Source organism: Mixophyes fleayi, chromosome 11, assembly GCF_038048845.1.
Source record: "Mixophyes fleayi isolate aMixFle1 chromosome 11, aMixFle1.hap1, whole genome shotgun sequence".
NCBI classification, from domain to species: domain Eukaryota; kingdom Metazoa; phylum Chordata; class Amphibia; order Anura; family Limnodynastidae; genus Mixophyes; species Mixophyes fleayi.
In genome coordinates this window covers 38,201,932-38,222,995 of record NC_134412.1, presented here as the reverse complement: position 1 = coordinate 38,222,995, position 21,064 = coordinate 38,201,932, and the positions used below count along the sequence as shown (strand labels likewise).

At 39.3% G+C, this 21,064-nt stretch overlaps 1 protein-coding gene across 2 annotated transcripts in view; it reads left to right on the top strand.

Annotated features, from left to right (window-relative positions):
* The window catches only part of LOC142107562 (C-Jun-amino-terminal kinase-interacting protein 3-like), an 87,771-nt gene that overhangs the window by 50,141 nt on the left and 16,566 nt on the right, over window positions 1-21,064 (top strand). The window contains exons 11-17 of one of the 2 annotated variants that reach the window (XM_075191063.1): window positions 1,305-1,356; window positions 2,967-3,097; window positions 13,456-13,509; window positions 14,286-14,471; window positions 15,234-15,363; window positions 18,850-18,936; window positions 20,926-20,961. In XM_075191063.1, the coding sequence (XP_075047164.1) occupies window positions 1,305-1,356; window positions 2,967-3,097; window positions 13,456-13,509; window positions 14,286-14,471; window positions 15,234-15,363; window positions 18,850-18,936; window positions 20,926-20,961 (676 nt within the window). Of the gene's footprint in view, window positions 1-1,304; window positions 1,357-2,966; window positions 3,098-13,455; window positions 13,510-14,285; window positions 14,472-15,233; window positions 15,364-18,849; window positions 18,937-20,925; window positions 20,983-21,064 lie in introns of both variants that reach the window. The other variant, XM_075191062.1, reaches the window with a different exon arrangement.

Here is a 21,064-nt window from a genome sequence, read left to right as displayed (position 1 = left end):
TTATTCCAGTACGGTATCCGCTCTGAAGAGAGAAGAACTCAATGTTTATAGTTTCTACACAGACATCACTTTTTATGTATTTTATTGGAAATGTTGACAGTCTCCTTTTTGACTCCTCATTTTACCATCTATCCAAAGGTGTTTTTAATCAAAGTATCGCCTTTTGTTAAAACATATTTTTTTGTTAATCTGAAAAATGTATATTCACTGTTGCAGAAAGAGATGAAGTATTAATTTTAATTTCAGTTGTGATACGGCATAGCAATATTGAACATAAAGTAGTATACATGTAATAAACACTGCATATTATGCTTTTACATTTTTTGTGCTCTTATACATTGGTTTGTAGGTTCTTGAAATGTCTTATTGTGGTGTCTGATCAATGAGTTTATCATAATAATGAAGAGTAATTATGTATCACTTAAATCATAATGCACCACAACGCAGATTGCTTTAAACAGAAACGTTTAAGTCTATCTTACCAGTAATTGAGGAATATAGATTTTAGTTAAGAATATATTCTGATCCTTTGTGGTGAACGTACGTCACGTATTAAAGTTGTTTGAACATACTGCATAATAATCGGATAAGGAGTGCCTGTAGTGTAACATAACATACAATTTGTCAGTGTATTGCAATGTAAAATAAATTCCATAAATTGGAGCCTGTGCCTTTTAAATACACAGCATATAAAAGTAATTTCCAGTGGTTTGCTCTCTGTTTTCCTCATTAACCAGGGTGTCTGTGTAATCCTCAAGGTCCTAGGATCTATTCCATGATCATCCAGTGATGGAAGGGAACAGTCCTATGGATTAAACAGTGATACATGTCTACAAAACAAAACAACAGTTGTTGTCAGCGCTTATCCTTAACACTGCATATCTGAGTGTTTCTAGCGAAATGCAAACATGTGGTATTAGTTTATATTTTGATCAAAACATTTAAGCCTGCATCCCAGCATCAAGGGCACCTCATTATATGCAGGTCCTACACTGACCTATATACCTCATAAAAAAACATTAAATGCAGTTAATATCGGCTCCCAGGTATAGCGGTAATACATGTCTCTCTAGTGGGGGGATGGAGGGAAGTACAAGTGCCTTATGGAGCTGTATATTAATATGTAGGACTATGCTCTCCATCATTGGATTATGCTGTAAAAATTGAGTGTTATGTCAAATATAAATTGCAAACATTATGTGTATAGTTTTAGGCTTCACATATTTGAATGCTGCTTATTTGTGAAGAAATTATGATTTATTATTACTATAAAAATGCTTAACTTGCCATTTCTTCATTTTAAGGACTCGTGTTGAGTTGGATGAAGCAAGAAAGCAATGCAGAGAAAACTCAGAGGTACCTATATACAGTTTTAAGCATCTTGATGACTATACAGTTCAAAGAGATGTAGCTCCTGGGTGTTTTAATCCATAATGGCATATTGACCATTGCAGGAATAGTTAATATATTAAAAATGCCTAGGTTATTTTCTATTTTGCATAACTACCTATCTAGTTCCAGCTTAATATTTTACCTCTGTTGCCCATACACTTCAGAGTCTTTGGAATTTCTAGAATTAATTTGATTACCCTTTAAAGACCAAAAACTTGGTCTAGGGGGGATGGCAGTCCCAAGCAAATATTTATATTATTATGCAGTATACATGCAGCATTTGGCCTCTTTTTGTACTCTTAGATCCACAGAATCGTCCCCTCAAATGCTGTCCTAGTGTTATGAACTTCTGGTAGGCTGTTTAACATAATCGAGGGTTGCCAATAATTGGGTGAATTTTACCTACGCAAAGGATTTTACGCGGTTGGGACAAATGTAAAATGATTTCATTATCCACAATATTCACTTAATGTATCCCTTTATGGAACAACTCGGTTTTACAGGAAATAAAACAGTCCATTGTGGGCAATATATGGGTAAATAAAATTTTAGACAATTATACAGTGAAGAGGTTTTGAAATGAATTCAAATTGAACAAACAATGTTTCTAAACACTTGTTATACTTTTCTTGAACTTCGTTTAGGGAAGGTGTTCCATCAATTACAGTGTTTGATATAGAAACAATGTTGCAACATTGTTTCTCCATAAGAGGCTTCAACTTTGCTTTATATAAAAAGTTGTTATATCATACATTTAGGAAGGTGACGTTACAAGCAAGAAATAGCTGTCAGTTATTTTGGGAAAGTTTCCATGAAATATTAAAATACCAAAACTCTTGTTCTTCACAAAACTTTTACACCAGATGGGCTTCTTAAAACCTATATACATTCATTAAAACTGTGTAGAATTAAACATTCCTTTAAACATAAATTTAAACATTCATTGATAGTATTTGTAGATGCCACAGCTTCAAGGATACTGGATGGATGTATTGTAGGAAATTCAATTTATATACAGGGTTAGACTTGATGTGAACCAACATATATGCGTACTAAGATGGCTAGATTATGTTTATGCAAACAATGCAAATACTCAAAGAATTGCAAACCTGATGTCAATTACACTACATTGGTAGATGATGTGGTTAAGTGTGAAGGCTGTGTGCATAGAGGTAATAAATAGAAATACAATAGTACAAATGTATTAGTAAGCAAATACATTTTACAGCATAGATCTTGCAGACACTATAGTCTGTAAATTATAAAAATAAAAACACTACAACTATGATGGTATGGTATTCAAATATTTTAATATACCTATGTAGACGTACACGTCGCCTGTAGGGTGTAGACTGTAATTCTTCTGATTTCTAGGTTTATAATGCATATATTTTGTTTACATTTTTGGGTTCGGGTTTCCTGGCAGATTTAAAAATAAAAAATAATAATTTCCAACTAGATGGTCAGAGAGATTCTCTGTTTGGCTGTTATATACTTTTTGTTTAATGATATGACTTTCATGTACTGCCACTAAGCTGGAGGGTGCCACCATCTATAATGTGTGGTTCTTATAGGTGGATATTCCTGCTGCCCAGAGAAAACGATTCACCAGAACAGAAATGGCACGTGTACTGATGGAGCGGAACCAGTACAAGGAGAAACTAATGGAACTTCAGGATGCAGTACGCAGGACTGAAATGTTGAGGTAAGTCCTTGAGTGTTAGCAGACAACTGTGCTTTATAGTTTATAAACTGGAAGTGGCAAAAGGGTTCGGTAGGCAGTCAAAATGTCTAAATGCCTACACAGTTAAAAGGTCGACATGTAAAATGTAGACAAGGTTGTAAAATAGATGGTCAAATTGTCAGCATAAAGCAGTAGATTTAAAACGCAAATACATGAGAAAAAAAAAAAGCTTAAGAAATGTAAATATCTTTCAAATGATGTAATCCAGCCAGTGCTTAAAACCTTGTTTCGTTCTCCAAATGCAGAGGCAGACATTATTTAGGTACAATATATGACATTAATGATCATCCACTTTTATCTAGTTGCTGTGTCACAGTGACTACAGTCACTATACAAAGATTTAAGGCACCTCTTTGCGGATGATTCAATTTAGCCGTAAGGGTCTGTAATGACCTTGCAGGTCATGTTTTTGTGTGATATGTAGATAGTGATCTTTGCTCATTTTGCCTGCAGCTTGTTGGGTTGTGAGCAAAAATGAGAGATTTTATCTTTACCATAATTTGTACAGAAACATAATGCATGGGGCCACTGCTGAACCTTGTGGTTAATGGAGTTGCCCCTTTTATGTTTGAGATTTCAAATGGAATTGAGTTTCTCAATCCACAATGTACAATAAATCTAAAAAAAATAATCTCTAAACCCTTACTGAAATTATGTCGGACCTTTTTCCATCGTTAATCAAAACCAACAGCACTCAAGTGAAAAACAAATAAATATGTTTTAGGAAAAAAAGTGAAATAATTGTGCCACACCCTTTTATAATGGGACTGCAGTTATGTTCAGAATTAACCAATTATATTAAAAAATCCTGTTCAAAGGTTGACAAACACCTGCCAGCAATAAAGATCTGCTGTTCCTTAAGGACAGGCCTGGCCAACTTGTGCCTCTCCAGGTGTTTTGAAACTACAAGTCCAAGCATTCCTTGCCAGCTATTGGCTGCTTCTCTACTGGCAAAGGATGCTATTGGTTGTAATATCAAAAGGCATAAAGAGCCACAGGCTGGCGAGGCCTACTGTAGGATTTTCTTTAAGTAGTCTTGGTTGCATCCAAGTATGATAGCCATGGTCCGCAAGTATCTTTTAAAAATTCTTTTGGATCTCATTGTTGAAAGGTTCTAATCAGGAGGGAGTTATAAAAGTGTTTCACTGACATTATGTGTACAATAGAACAATGCGAAGACCATCATCAAAAAGTGTAGAACATGTGGCAGGTACATTGCCACGATCAGGATGTCCCTCCTTTGATGAAAGGACAAGGAGAAAACGTATAAATAGGGCTGCAAAGAGACCTACAGCAATTTCACGCAAAGACAAAACGGCTCAACCCAAAGTACACTATACCTACTGTAAAGCAGGGTGGTGACTGCTTCTCTTCAGCTGGGACAGGGGCTCTAGTTAGGATAGAGGGCATAATGTTTAGCTTCAAATAACATTTTGGCCTGCTGGCCTCTTTCAGAAAGCTGAAGATACCAAGTCGCATCCAAGTCAAACAAGGAATGGCTTCAAAAAAGGAAGATCAAAGTCTTCAAATGGCCCAGCTAGAGGCCATACCTCAATCCCATTAAAAACCTGTGGCATGCGCTAAAGAGGGCTATGGAGAAGAGTGGGATAAGATAGCAAAGTTGATAGACTTATCTAAAAAAACTCATTGCTATAACAAAAAGCAAAAGGTGCATACCATAAAGTATTAGTTTAGTGGTGTGCACACATAAGCAGCCAGTGTATTTTAGTTTTCCTTCTCCTCCGACTCCTCCATTGCAGCATACATTATGGGGGTTAATCCCCCATGCACGTGAGTCAGAACAGGAAAGAAGACAAATCCGGATGGTATATAGGCCACGCCTCCCTCCTTTCTGTGTCTTTTTTCCAGTCCTTGTAATAGTCAGGCAGGTCAGGTTTATTATTTTCTGTGCTTACTTATTTCTATGTTTAGCCAGAAGTAGCAGGAGGATAGAAAGTCGAGCAGTTGCACTGAATGTTAACAGAACATAAGTGGTGGGACCAGCCTACTCACGAAGCAATGTCCTCCTTATAGGGGCTTGCATCCTCTGGCAGCTATGAGCTGTTGCATGGCACCAGTATTCGGAGCGATGCCCTGCTTTATAGGGGCTTGCATCCTCCGGCAGCTATGAGATGCTGCATGGCACCAGTATTCGGAGCGATGCCCTGCTTTATAGGGGCTTGCATCCTCCGGCAGGTATGAGCTGTTGCATGGCACCAGTATTCGGAGCGATGCCCTGATTTATAGGGGCTTGCATCCTCCGGCAGCTATGAGATGCTGCATGGCACCAGTATTCTGAGCGATGCCCTGCTTTATAGGTGCTTGCATCCTCCGGCAGCTATGAGATGCTGCATGGCACCAGTATTCAGAGCGATGCCCTGCTTTATAGGGGCTTGCATCCTCCGGCAGCTATGAGATGCTGCATGGCACCAGTATTCAGAGCGATGCCCTGCTTTATAGGGGTTTGCATCCTCCGGCAGCTATGCGATGCTGCATGGCACCAGTATTCAGAGCGATGCCCTGCTTTATAGGGGTTTGCATCCTCCGGCAGCTATGAGATGCTGCATGGCACCAGTATTCAGAGCGATGCCCTGCTTTATAGGGGCTTGCATCCTCCGGCAGCTATGCGATGCTGCATGGCACCAGTATTCAGAGCGATGCCCTGCTTTATAGGGGTTTGCATCCTCCGGCAGCTATGAGATGCTGCATGGCACCAGTATTCAGAGCGATGCCCTGCTTTATAGGGGTTTGCATCCTCCGGCAGCTATGAGATGCTGCATGGCACCAGTATTCGGAGCGATGCCCTGCTTTATAGGGGTTTGCATCCTCCGGCAGCTATGAGATGCTGCATGGCACCAGTATTCAGAGCGATGCCCTGCTTTATAGGGGTTTGCATCCTTCAGCAGCTAGAAGAGTTGCATAATATAAGGCACCTTGTCCAACCCGGTGATACCTTTTGACGATGGTGCAACCTCCAACAGCAATGGTGGAGCGTTGTATATGACACGATATCTACATGCTGTGTACCAAATAGAACTAATATATATATATATATGGAGGAGAAACGGTCCCAAGGACACAGGTCAGGGAAAGCACCAACGACTTTTTTTTTTGTATAGCTCACATTTTTTTTAGCTAGTTAGTGTGCAGGCTAATATTAATCGACAATATTGTCTCTTGATCAGAAACCCAGACTGGAAGTGGGAGGGTTGTGGAGAAAACTGCAAAAAAAAGAAGCATAACATTCTTTGTTGTGATTTAAAAAAAAAGTAGGATTTTCTGGAGGAATGTGTACAAAATGTAGTTCTAGGGAACAGCAACTGTCTCACTCTCATATTGTTAAATTGGATGAAGATTGCATTGGATGAAACATTTTGTTACTAAACAAAAAGAATGTCTTTATGATTTATATATACGTATCTGCATTTATATTGCCATGCAGCTGATACTATATATAATATGGGATATACCAATCACGGGCGTATTTCTTCTTTCGTTTTATTACCAAGATGATTACAGCAACTGAGGTCTAAAAGGTCAAGGTCAGTAATTGGTGTTTCCTCAGAAGATTGGGTATGGTGTGCAGCAGGTGGAATCGGGCATTGCTGGTCTACTGAGTAAGGTTCAGCTGTGTGTGTGAAGAGGAGCTTAATTCAGCATGAATTTGCTGGAAAATCTGTTAAAAGCCATTCACAAAGTGATGGAAATTGAGGATGTTTCAGAGGGGCCAGTCTTTGCAGGAAACATTGTTTCAGGGGCCTAAAAAGAAGGGTCGCCATTTTTCATTGAATAAAATTATCAGCAGTATTATATCAGAAGAATGGAAGTTCTCAGATAAACATTTTCTTAAGATGATTAGATTTCGTGGAATGTACTTTTTTTTTTTTCTTCTGAGGAGACTATATGCACCCCAAGGGTGGACACAGCAGTAGCCAGACTGACAAATAACTATAATTCCTTCAAGATAACTGCTTCAGAGATGTTATGGATTGAAAGAGGTGACAAAAAATAATAATTTACACCTGATTTCTGGGCAGCATTAAGGCCTGGTGTGGCTACAGCCGTGGCAGCCAGAGCACTATGCATCTGGGGTAATGGTTTGGGGAAAATGTATACAGGATGAAATAAAGAGGAGTGAACTAAAGATTGCCCAAAGATATGCAGTTGGTAACTGAATATATGTGTGAAGCATTCCTGGATGCAATTAGATAAGCTTATAGGACCATGGCTTCCTCAGTTGTTATAAAAAAAGCATTATAGCTACACCCATGGTTGTTTGCAGTCTAAAATTAAACTGATATCACTCCCCTTCTAAGGGGATTATCAGTTTGGTCAAAAATTAGATGATATTATTTCACAATGGTCTGGGAGAAAGTCAGGCTGTCTTCCCTAAGACAGACCTACCAAAAAAGGTTTTCTCTTCATGTGTTCAGGGGGACCAAGCCCATGTTCAGAGTATAGAGAAGCAAGCCTTTATAGACCTGGAAGAGGTTACACAAGACACTATCAGCCTGACACTTCAAGGCAGTTTCTTTTGCCAGAAAAGAGACAAGGAGCCAGAGAGACCCACTCGATGGTGGATGTCAAGCTTGGAAGCAGAATTCTACAATTTGTTTAGCAGCAGAATGGGCATTAATCACAACAGACAAGTGGGTGCAATCTTCGATACAGCAAGATTGCAGACTGGACTTCTTATTACAACCTCTACAACAGGGTTGTCGCATGCGGCCCAGCACGCCTGTAAATGTGGCCCAGAAGGAGTTTTGGTTGTGGCAAGGGGGCAGCACTGTTAATGGAAAAAAAAAATCCTGCAAAAAAAAAGAAAAGAAAATACTTACCTTGCGGTCACGTCAGCTGGTACTCCGGCTCCCTCCCTTGTCTCCTCCTCCGTGCGGTGCTCGCAGTGAATGTTGGGCGTGATGACATCACGCCCAACATCCATTGCAGAGCGCAGCACAGAGGAGACACCCGCGCAAGAAGAACAATCAGCAGCACAGAATTGGAGAAAAGAAGAGAAGAGGACAGGAGAACAAGCCGATTAAAAGGTAAGTTAAGGGGGCTTTTTTTTATTATTTCAAGGGACGCTGACCAGTGAATAAAAGTCACCTGGTCATGGAGCATCATGGACCTTATCTCCCTGCTACATACTTCTACTTGTATTACTAATGGGGCATTATATATTATTCTCTTTGGCCCATTATAAGTTGTTATCCCTTAACTAACATAGTAGTGTAATTAGCAAAACAGGTCACAATTTGGGGTCACAGTGATGTACATGTCAGGTACCGCAGGCCTGGTCAGGGCACCCTGATATACAATGCCTGGCCTAAATGCACTTTATTGATATTGCATTGAAACAATACAAAAAGTGATTATAGTATAATAACTAGAGAGGATTTTTTGAACAGGGCGATTGAAAGGTAAGTATAGGGGAATTTGAAAAAAAAAAGTGATATATATATATATATATATCACTTTTTTCTCATATAACTGTTTTCTATGTTTTGTATGTAGCTATCGTTATTGTTAGTGTATCTTATGTGTGGCCCAAACCAACTCGTCGTCTTCCAATGTGGCCCAGGGAAGCTAAAAGGTTGGACACCCCTGCTCTACAAGGAGTATTTCAAAGATCACCAAATCACAGAAGCTGCAAATAACATGTGCTAAGGAAGTGAAATCTAAAAATGTGGAATCGGAGTCATTTGCAAAATTACAGAAGCAAAAAGGCAAAGGCTTTTATTCAAAGATTTTCATAGTAGAAAACAATGGTGGCTTTCGGATTATACTAGGTTGAAGAGACCTCAATAAACATATACCAGGAGATTCAAGAAGGAGTCAGTGAGAACCACCCTCAAAGCAATGAAGGCAGGAACATTCCTTACATCAGTAGATCTAATTGATGCATATTTCCACATTCCAATTTACCACATTTCAGATTTGCAATAGTCAGCTGTCACTATCAGTATGAGGGGCTTCACTTTGTACTGTCAACATCACAAAAAGGCATTCACAAAAATTTTAGTTGTGGTCACAGCAAAACTGAGAAAAGGGGGCATATCAGTGTGGCGACATCCTAATGGCAAGATTTTCAGCAGAGAATGCATAGAGAGCCCAGCTAGGTGCTGAAGGTCCTGAGATACCACGGCTGGATAATAAACAAAAGGAGGAGTCCTTTATGTCCAACACAGAGGATAGAATTTCTTGGAATGTGTATAGATACAGCGCAAAGGAAGGCTTTTCAAACATCGGAAAGAAAACAAAGATTAAGACTGCCTCAGCGTGTTTGGTCTTATGCATTCAGCCATAGAGGTGGTGCCATGGCCCTGATGACACATGAGAAGTCTTCAACTAAATTTTCTATCCAGGTGTGAAAGAAATACACAAAATCAAGGTCAGCTGATTTCACTAACAAAGGAGATGAGAGAGGATCTGCAGTGGTGATCCGCAAACAGCACTCTGGTTCCTTTACTGATTACGAACATATAGTCATTACAACACACACAAGTCTATTTGGCTGGGGCACCACATACAAAAACCAGATGGCGCAAGGCCATTGGCAGGAATAGCTAACCACTCTACCCACAAATATAAGGGAAATGAAGGCTGTGGTTGAAGCATGCATTTATTTGCAGGATCTCATTACAGGTCAGCATGTCGGAATACACTCGGACAACCAGATAGTAGTGTCTTATGTAAATCATCAATGGGAACATGGAAAGCAACGCTATGAGAAAGAAAGTTCAGCCTTTACTGCTGGAGCCAGAGAACAATTTGGCAGACTGAAAGCAGCGCATATAGCAAGCACTATCAACACCACTGCAGATATTTTAAGTGAAAACATCTTGCACCCAGGAGAATGGGCATTGAAGAAACAAATATTTCACAAACTAGTAGAATGCTGGGGCTATCTACGAATGGATCTCTTGGTAACAAGACAATGTTTTATGCCACCCATATGGACAAAGAAGCAGAGGCCATAAATACCTTTTCTCTATTATGACAATTCAGTCTGGGCTCTGTGTTTCCACCAATGCCCACGATCCCTCAAGTGCTAAAGAAAATAAGGAGGGACAGGGTAACCTTTTAATAGCAATACTTCCCTTTTGGCCTCACAGGTCTTGTTTCTTCATGTGTTACTGCTAGCACTGGAGAAACCTTGGTTCATCCACTGCAGCCAGATCTGATCCATCATGGTCTGATGAACCATCCAAATCCAGGGTTCTGGAGACGGGCAGCATGGCTACTGAGAGCAAACATTTGAAATGCCAAGGCTTTTCTAGTAGGGTAATCATTACGCTTCGAGATGAAACGAAAACTTGGCATCCAAAACATATTTTATAATCTAGGACACTTTTGTGTAAATGGTGTTCTGAAACTGTCTTCACCAAAAGGTACATCCATAGGTACTGTACTTAAATTCCTGCAAGATGGGCTTGACAAAGGTCTAGCGGTTAATACACTAAAGATCCAAATATCTGCTCTTGGAGCATTGTTACACAGAAGTTTGTCCGAAAATATTTATATAATAAAGTTTATGTAGATGGCAAGGAGAATAAGACCCTTTTATCGCTCCCCTGGGGCTCCTTGGGACTTGAACCTGCTATTGGAGACCCTGACAGAATCACCTTATGAATAGATTCCCATGAAATCCCTACCAATGAAGGAAATTCTTCTAGTAGCAGTTACCTCAGAGAGGAGAATTTCGGAGCTTCAAGCTCTCTTGGCAGAGGAGCCTTTTCTGATTATGCAGAAATTGCTGCCAAAAGTAGTACAATAATTTCATATTAAACAAAAAATTGTTCTATCCTCGCTATGTCCAAAACCAAGGAACTCAAAGGAGATTTCATTATTTGGACTTGGTCTGTGCCATTAAAATTTATGTTGAGGAAAATACAGGAATTTAAGGCAAAAAGTAGACATTTGTTTTGATCGACGGCAGTGAAAAGGGTGAACCAGCTTCTAAGGCATCAGTGGCAAAATGGATAAAATCTTGGATTATAGAGGCATACAAGTAAAGAAGGTGAGCGTGCCTCAAAGCCTAAGAACACATTCAACAAGTGCCATGGTGACTTCTTGAGAAGGAATCTGCCTCTATGGAAGTTATGTAAGACCGCAGTCTCGTCCTCCAAACATACTTTAACTAAACACTATCGTATTAATATCCAAGCTTCAGCTGATTGTAAGGAAAATGTTAAGTGCAGTAATGTTGCCGATGAGGAGGAAACAGTGGATTACCTGTTAAACTGGTATCCTTTACTTCTCCATGGCTGCAGGTTTGTTGTTCTAATATGGTATAAAGATATTTTTCAGCTTGGAGAAAGCCAGATGAGACAAAGGAGGGAGGCGTGGCCCTATGTACCCTCCCGGTGTGTCTTTTTTCCTCTCCTGACTCACGTGCAGGGGGGGATTAACCCCCATAGTGTATGTTGCCATGGAGGATTAAAGGAAACCAGTTGAACAGGAAGTAACCCGCTGTTTTTTAGTTCCACTTAATTTCTTTTTCCTCAAATTGTATATTTGATTGTCACTTGCATTTTGTTGGTTGCAAAGTCACATCAAAAGTGGAAAATGTGCTTTCAAGATTTATCTTGATGTCTTTACATCACAAACACCTGCAAGTTCCATAAAGGTGTGCAGCCTTCTTATAACCACTGCACAAAACAGCTATAACTTTGTATAGGAATATTGTAGGAATTTATATATAGATATTTCAGAATGTAAAGTAATCTGACATTGAAAATCTTGGTCAACTATTGTTAACTGCTCATTACTGGCTTGTGATTTGTGAATAGATGGAATTAATCTAGTAGGAAGGACTGCTGTTTATGTGAAAATCTCATTTTCCATTTATTTATATATTTTATAGATATATAACATTAACTTTGTACCTCAGATAATGAGTACCAGCAGAGCTGAAAATCTGACGGAACACAAAGGTAGTCATTTAGAGTTATGAGCAAAGCAAAGGGCTGTGCATACATTGGAAAGGCTGCCTGCTCTTGCATATAGCTTGCAAGTACTGTGCAGTTTCACGTTTACACTCTTTAGAGTTAAGCTAGGATGCCCTCAACTCTAAATCTGTCCACATGGAGACAGCGCATATCTCGGTGACAGAAGTGAGTACGTTTTTTAGAAATTCAGATCAGAAATAAGGAGCATTATTTTCCTCCAAATCACTTGAATTATGTCAGATGGCTCCTTCTGTCACCTGTTCCACCTCTCAAGTACAGTAAGGGCAAGTTCACACAAATGCAGCTCTTGCAGACCTAAAAATATGCCTCTGCTGATGATGATCCACCCATTCACTAATCTACCAGCAGGGCCGGGACAGAGTCAGGGGAACAAAGTGACTAGGCTCGGAGACTTTGAAGAACCCTGTTTCCGACAAGGTTCCAAACCGAGTCAACAGGAGCTATAACACCTAGTGAGAACTGTCTCAAAGTTCAAGATGGCGCTCCCAATACAGCAACATCTACTCCTTATATAGATCTAAAATCAGCCCCCACCCATGCTATAAATTCAAACAAACCTGGATATACCACACCAATCGTAGTGGATGTTTGAGCACGGTGGCCAATCTGAGAGGGAGTAGACTGCTCTGATCCAACCAATTACAACTAGATTTAACTGGGCCAATAGGCAAATACTTTGAGCATGCCCAGCTAATTTTCCTCTGATCGGTCATGAGGGCTGGTGTCACTCTTGCAAACAGGGCAACTTCAACACCATTATTACTACATAATGTTTAGTGCCAAGGAATACCTCTGGTCATATGGTTAAATAAGCCATCTACATTTGGGATTCAAACACAATATACAGTAATCTGCAATTCAACAAGAAGCTGTATGCTTCACCATTGGCCATTTCCACAGAACACACACTATAGGAAACATGGGATGATGCACCCCCACTAATAATGGAATGCAGTTATCCAGTTGACATCATCCCCGTACATGGCTAAGACCAGATGCTAATAAACATGTGAATTCTTGCCTCCGTTTGTTATACAAATAGGCTGCTTTCAAAAATGCCAGAACTTTCATATACTTACTACATTTACTATAATATACTGGGCAAGCTGTACCAATAATACATTTTATACCTGTGTTCTGAATTGTTGCCAGGTGGGTTCCATCCTAGACATCGTGCAGATGTTTATCACTTAATGAAAATATTTTGCTACCAGAATATTTTGCGGTTTTATTTTGTTCAGTGATCATACCCAGCAATTTATTTTTTTTACTATTTATTTATTATTTTTTTATTATTATTATTATTATTATTATTATTATTATTATTATTATTTTTTCTTTTTGCAGAGCTTCAAAGGATGTGCAGGCTGTACAGATGAAGAAAACTTCCTTCTGGAAGGTGTAAGTGTAAAATATTAATGATGTTGCAGTGAAGAATTAAAGTTTTCACATGTTTCAGGTTTCAAAATATTTAAATGTATGGCACTCTCCAGTCTATATTTTACTTTTTGAATAAGATTCTGGCACACACTACGGGTCCAATATATATATATAAGGCCCTACATAACGTTCATCAATGGTTAAATATATGCTATGTGACAATGTATCTAATGTTACTTGAATCTTTATAAACTGAAGAACTTTCTCTTTGTGGAGGAACACACAGTATGATGTCCAGCATACATGGCATGCCCGCTTTAATGGCATCTGCAGATATCTATAAATTAGATATGGATTGTGTTTGCAATATAGACCCTATTCTATCTAATTAATTGCATATAAGCTAATGGAAAGTTTTCAAAACTTGCCTTTAAACATTGCCGTTTAAATTTGGCTGGAAAAGTCGCCAAATATCGTCCATTTACTAGAATCTGAGATTAATACATTTACCCCTATGTCTTTCTGTAATATATTTGCAATTTGTTCTTTAGAACAGGAAGTCTATTTTAAAATTCAAATCTCTTTCTAAAGAGTCATTATTATATAAGATTTGTTTTACATATTTTAATTTTCCCTTGTGTTTTCTTTTACAAATGTTTGTTTAAAAGCAACATTGATAAATAACTGATACAAATTCAATTATATGTATTCTGGATTGTTGGTCAGTGCTGCCTCTACATTCATAATGCTTCATTTGGCTATATTGAAATTTCTGAAATCTTGTTTTACATATACAGATTTGACAGACTGTTTAGCTCTTCTAGTGGACCGCAGGGGAGAACAGAAATGTCTCCACCAGTGCCTCAACCCACACTGACTAGAGTTCGGTCTGCATCTTCTGTAATGTATTCTGCTGGTCAGGGAAACAGTGCTATACGGAACCAGTCTGTGAATTTTCATGCACCCAATACCTCGCATACTGAGTGAGTAGTTTGCTGTCGTGAATCAGCAGAATGTCAACATAAATACATTTTTGTTTTTCACCGTAATGTTACTTGGAAAAAATTGTGCTATAATAATTCAACCCATTCCTGTCGGCTGGTAGCTCACAGCTATTCTTACCGTTTGAGACGCAGTGTCTCCTCTCCGCTACTGAGAGGCATGATTTTGTCCCTTTATCATATTCTCCTCGAAAACATGTTAGACTCTGAACAGCGCACAAGAAGGAGTGGGAGAGGGACCTGGGTACCCATCTGGGTGAGGACCATTTGGAGACCATCAGATCAATGGTTGCCTCCAATTGGATCTCTACTATGAATAAGGAAAATGCTTATAAAGTTTAGTCTTTATAAACTCTCTGCTATCTGACACGTCCTGATGTCCTGACTTTTCCCTTTATTGCCTGCTTTTGAAAAGCAAAGTGAAATAGAGTTGATTTACTTTTACATACAAATGTTTTGTAGCTTTGAATATATGTGGGACAGCATGTACAATACACTACAGGATAGTAAGGATACATAAACCAGGTGGGTGTAGTTGTGTGCACAGCAAATACTTTCATATTGCACACTCTACAATAAAGTAATCACATAATCGCACTAGGATAACTGGAAACATTATTCATTTTCCAGGAGGTCATCAGACTTGATTTGAACATAAGTGATCAGACGTTTACCATCACTCTCTGTGATGTCATCACATGTTGTCTTAAATGCTTGTGTTTAGTCTTCTATATGTTTTTCCAGAGATGTTGATGCTGTGCCATTACGGGGGAAGAAACATGAACATTATCGCCAGATCCGTTCCCACATCTGGAAAGAGCATGGGAGAGCACAACTTCATGGCTGGAGCATTCCCCCTGCTATTAGGAACAGGGTAGGTAGAAAGTACAGAGATCACTTCCGAGTCATAAATCTTTATAAACCGTCTGTTACATATATTATAACTTTATACTATTGAAGGTGTACAGATCATCATCAGCTATTTATATAGCGCCACTAATTCTGCAGCGCTGTACAGAGAACTCGCTCACATCAGTCCCTGCCCCATTGGAGCTTACAGTCTAAATTTCCTAATATAGACACACAGACTAGGGTCAATTTGATAGCAGCCAATTAACCTACTAGTATGTTTTTGGATTACGAGAGGAAACTGGAGCACCCGGATGAAACCCACGCAAACACAAACATACAAACTCCACACACATTTTACACTAGTATAAAATTGAACAATATTCAGTTGAATGTATTTCATTAATTTATTTCAGTACACAGTTCCGTAGATACACTAGAGATCATTCTTCAACATTGTGTGTGGTTACATATCTTGCTTTAACTAGCAGTTCAGCCTTCCATTAATGGGCAGTACTGAGCAGTTTCCATTGCAATGGAATGTACATAACATAGGTTCAGCACCAGTGGTCGCATGCAGTAAGGTGGAGAAGTTTTTAATCGTAAACGACTTAGTCGGAAGAATGCAAGAAATCTAATACTTCTCTCTCTCTCTTTTGCCCCCCACATTCATTCCCTTGTCCAAGCCTGTCGCTTCCAACTACGCAACATCGCCCGCATCCGTCCTTTTCTCTCTCAGGATGCCACCAAAACTATCATCCACGCACTCATCATCTCCCGCCTTGATTATTGTAACCTCCTCCTCACTGGCCTCCCGTCTCTCCCCCCCCTCCGCTCTATACTCAATGCGGCCGCAAGACTCCTCTTCCTCTCACGCCGCTCCTCCTCTGCCTCCCCTCTCTGCCTTGCCTTACACTGGCTCCCCTTCCCCTACAGAATCCTTTTCAAACTCCTCACCACCACTTACAAGGCTCTCTCCAACTCTACTGCCCCTTATATCTCTAACCTCATCTCCATTCACACTCCTGCCCGCTCCCTGCGCTCGGCCAACGACCGCCGCCTCTCCTCCACCCTTATCACCTCTTCCCACTCCAGAATCCAAGACTTTTCCCATGCAGCCCCCCTTCTCTGAAATGACCTCCCTCGTTCCATCCGTCTCTCTCCTACTCTGTGTTCCTTCAAACGTGCACTCAAAACTCACCTCTTCCTCAAAGCCTACCAACCATCTACTTAACCCCCATCTCCTCCCTTTGCTCGTCCTCCCTTCTCTCCTCTTGCCTCAACTGGCTCCTCTTGTGCCTGGTCTGTTTACCCTCCCTTAGGATGTAAGCTCGCCCCCTCCCCTCCTGTCTCCATACCTGTTCTTCCGCTCCGTCTTTACTGCATATGACTAGCCGGAGTTTCTGAAGTATTGGTACTTTTTCTTCATTGTTCTGTATGGTTTCACCCTGTATAGTCTACTGTTAGTACTGTGTGCGGCGCTGCGGATACCTTGTGGCGCCTAACAAATAAATGATGATGATGATAATAATAACACTTGACACAAATTTGGTTCTAAGATGTCCTCAAAGAACGTATAAGATGTTATCAATTTGCTTATGCACATATATAACTGGTGTGTGAAGACACACACACAGCAACCTAAAATTTAGGGAACATGGAGAGGAGGTAAACTGTCTTAAATAAAAAAAATACTAATATTATTCACAAATATTTTTCTCAAGTTTTATGAGATTTTTGGAAGTGATCGTATCTGATATTAGGATTGTGACTGAAGATTTGTTTTCTGATTCACACTAGTATTTAAACTGGCCACAAAGGTCAAACTGATTAGTTTATAATTTGACTTTGCATGTAGGCGGACGATATTGGACGGATCCAGGCCTCCGTGCCCATCCTGAGCAACTGGATTTTGTGGTCTGATGATAACAGACTGAATATATGAGAGTACCAGTAATGATCCAATCCTTTTTGTTCTGATAATTTTCAGCTGATCATGCAGCTTTGTCTGACGAACTGGATTGGAGTCCAGTTTGATCTCACAAATAGGCTGATAGTAAATGCAGTTGGAAGATGACCACTAAGAGATTTCTATTATCAGAATCATTTGGGGCCAGAGCCTGCAATATTGAGCCAGTTGTTTGATGTCTATGCCGATATTGCAATGTATGTGTGACTAGCTTAAGTCTATTATATGATGACGACCATGAGCACTTCTGATTGAAATGGTTGATAACAGACAGCAACAGCTTTACAACTATATAGTGACTATATAAATACAAGGTCAAATAAAAACGTGTGCATATGAATGTGAGAATGTACCAGGTGTCGCATTATAGTTTTGATCTAACTCAGCAGAAAGACGTTTTCAATGTGTGCGTAACGTAGGACACTAGTATCAATAAAATTTTTAGTCTGCATATCATTACACTAGCTGCCTTTTATTTTCCAGAATCAACTTCAAATGACCCACCCTCAACAACCCCACACCTTCATAGATTCCAAACCTCAACTCGTAATACCCTCTCTTGGGACTTCTTAGATCTACCCTTCTCCAGTTCCTTGCTTCTGATAACCAACTTTTAGTCCCACCTACAAGGCTTCGCCTGTGCTGCCACCAACCAGCCTTCAAATCTGTAAATGCTCTCTGAAAACCTACTCTTTTTAATAGTCTACCTTACTTACACCTATAGTTCTCACTCTGGTACAACATCGCTGCTGTCCCAATCTCCACTTTGAGCCACGCTCACTCCTCTTGTCTCACCTCTGCCCTTTTGCCACTTGATGGTAAGCTTTTACAAGCAAGGCCCTCCCGAACCTATTTTGGTTCTTACTTCTGCATTTATTTTGTGTACGTTGTATGACCCTGTTTTATATATGGTCTGTTTTCCCAGAGGAGCACTGTGGTACCTTAGAGATCAAACGTAATAAAAACAATCTTCAAACTATTACAATACACAAACATTTCAATCAGCCTTTGTCAGATTTATTTGGATAAAGTTTTTTTTAAACCAAGTCCGACCGGATCATCAATCAATTTGGCCATTTTACATTTGTTTGTATTGGATCTTTTATCACCTGCACATGTCTGTTCTTTATTGTATTATTGAATGGTTTCATGGGAGGTCAGCATAAGCTTGAGACCATAATAGTAATTTCCATTACCATAAGTAATGTGACAAGCTGTGTTTGATAGAACAACCAATGAATAATTTAACTAAAGAATAATGTCCTCCTTGTAGCTTCAGTATTTCAGCATTGAACATGTGTGGGTCTTTCACTTAAATAAAAGCTATAGATTTTGTTTTTAGTCTGAAAACTACAGTAGGTGACAAGTTATATGATTACATTTAGGATCATATTATTAAATATAAAGATAAAACTATTACAAATATAACATTTTTACCGTGCATGTACTTGTTTATCAAGCTCATTTAGGTTGCTCTGTAAAATTCGCTCTACAGCCCAACTTGGCAAAGTGTAAATAAATTACTTTTATCATGTGTCTTAGGGTGAAACGCAGGAAGGAAGTGAAATCATAGGTGTTCCTGTTTTAGTCCAACTCCGCCTTTTGGATCAAAAGGACCCATGCACAAAGGTAAGTGATCCTTATAATATAAGCGAAGCATAAATTCTTTAATATTTAAATGTGATGTCCTCTCCCTCTCCTTATTGGATGATGGCTAGATGCCTTCCAACTTACTACCCTTAGTGTGATGCACTTGGCAGTAGTGCCTTGATCGTCCTTCATGGTATTCAAACCGTAAACAGTAAAATGAAGTTTGCTGTGGTTGGTACAGCTAAGGTTTTCACCATCAGATGGTGTAGAAAGGTGAAAGATGGTGAAAGACTGCATCTGGTTATACAGCTACAGTAATCCAACCAATCAGGTGTGGTCTTTGGTCATGCACTGTCTGAATACTATGGGCAGATGCTGCAGGCACTGCTGCCTGGTGAGTGCTATGGATGAAAACTCCTTTCTCTTTTTTAATGTGTGGTGATGAAGTAATACTATGAGTTTAAGATGGGGTGAAATGATTACCAGCTCCATCACTGGAACCCAATGTTGTTAATGACTCCCTGGTTCCATAGAAGATTCCACATATGGTTATATGGACTGAAGTCGTCTCACATGTTCGAATTTTAACTTGATCTAAAATGTAACTTTTGCACAACGTCGCTCTTACCCAAAACTAACAGAATTGTGTGGGTTCCGTTCAAGAATCCCTGTAGTTCGGGGGCACCCACCCCTGCTAGCACTGCAATAGTGTTCTAGTAAAGGCCTTGACAACTGTAGTATGGAGACCACCGTGCTATTTGGGTTTGACGTGCTCCTGGTCAACATCAGGGTTAGAAGCATAGCCTCATCTAGCACGATACCCCCACCGTTCTGCTAGTTGGGATAAGGATTGGTATTGGGTAACAATTACGTTTTAGGTGAACTTGCCTTTTTAAGACACTGATATTGATGACTACCGAGTGTTCAAAAGTTATACGTTTTTTAAGATTGCTTTTATAGAATTAACATTTTCATACTGCAGATGTTATATTATACATCAACCACAGCAGTAACCTCTGTAGTCTAAAGGAACGCAATACAGTCCATCAAAGGCAAGAAACATCATTAGAAATCAATAAACATCAAAACTGCGTTATTCCAATGAAATAACCCACAAAGTTCTATTGCATTCATTTAAAAATGACAGTATGCAAAAAAAGTTTTTATGAGTAGACTGGCAAAACTATCTTATTTTCAGTAGCAAACAAAAGTATATATAAAGTAAGGTTTATGAAAAATATCTCAAAAATAGTTTCATAATGAATTTGTACATCCAATCCCATCAGGAATGCTATACTAGCTATTTTTATACTAGTTGAGAGGCTCCTGTCCTGTATCGGGTGACACTGACATCTCCTGCATTTTATTAAAGCTGCACTATTGCAAAGGCAGGAGATATGTACTGTGCACTGTCAGTAATCTGATACTGAATATCCTGTTAAAAATAGCTTTGACTAGCTACCATCGCCCAGGGTTCAATGCTTGAATTGAGATGGAAGTTTTCTAACTCTTGTGGATGAGTGTTTGTGCTGCTATGAGTTTTTCATTATTTCTGATGTATTTAAAATAAGACAAATATACGTCTATGACTTATTCACATACAACACTGCATGTGTTCTGGGCCTGACCATCTGCACAGCACAATGTGAATAGAGCAGACATCAGGATCATTGTTCGTGATGCTAGCGCACCGCCTTCATTCATGCATGCAGTGCTCCTGGAGCCCTGGATCTTAGCACTCAATGGTATATTACATGGCAATTATCCCAATGCATGCTATATATTTTTAACATTCTACTTGCAGTCAGCCACTTTGCATGCTAAACACACATCCACTCTGATAGCTCAAGATGCCCTCATAGGCTGGACTCTTATTGTTTTTGGTCCTGACTGCTTTGGTCTTTGCCTCATTAAGTTTACAAATATTTCTGTTCCAAGTTTGGCACTTGAATGATATGAACAATGTTTTAATTTTCTTGCAGAATCTTTACTTTTTTTAATTATTTTTTTTTGTAATCTTTTGTACAGCTCTGGTGTGCGACTGGAACATCCACAATGGACTCAGTGAGCAAAAGAAAGAAAGATGTAAATTTCCTTTAAAAATTCTGTCTGCCGGTTGTATTTGGTTGGGTTGAGCATTATTTGCAACTAAAAGTTTAACATCTTC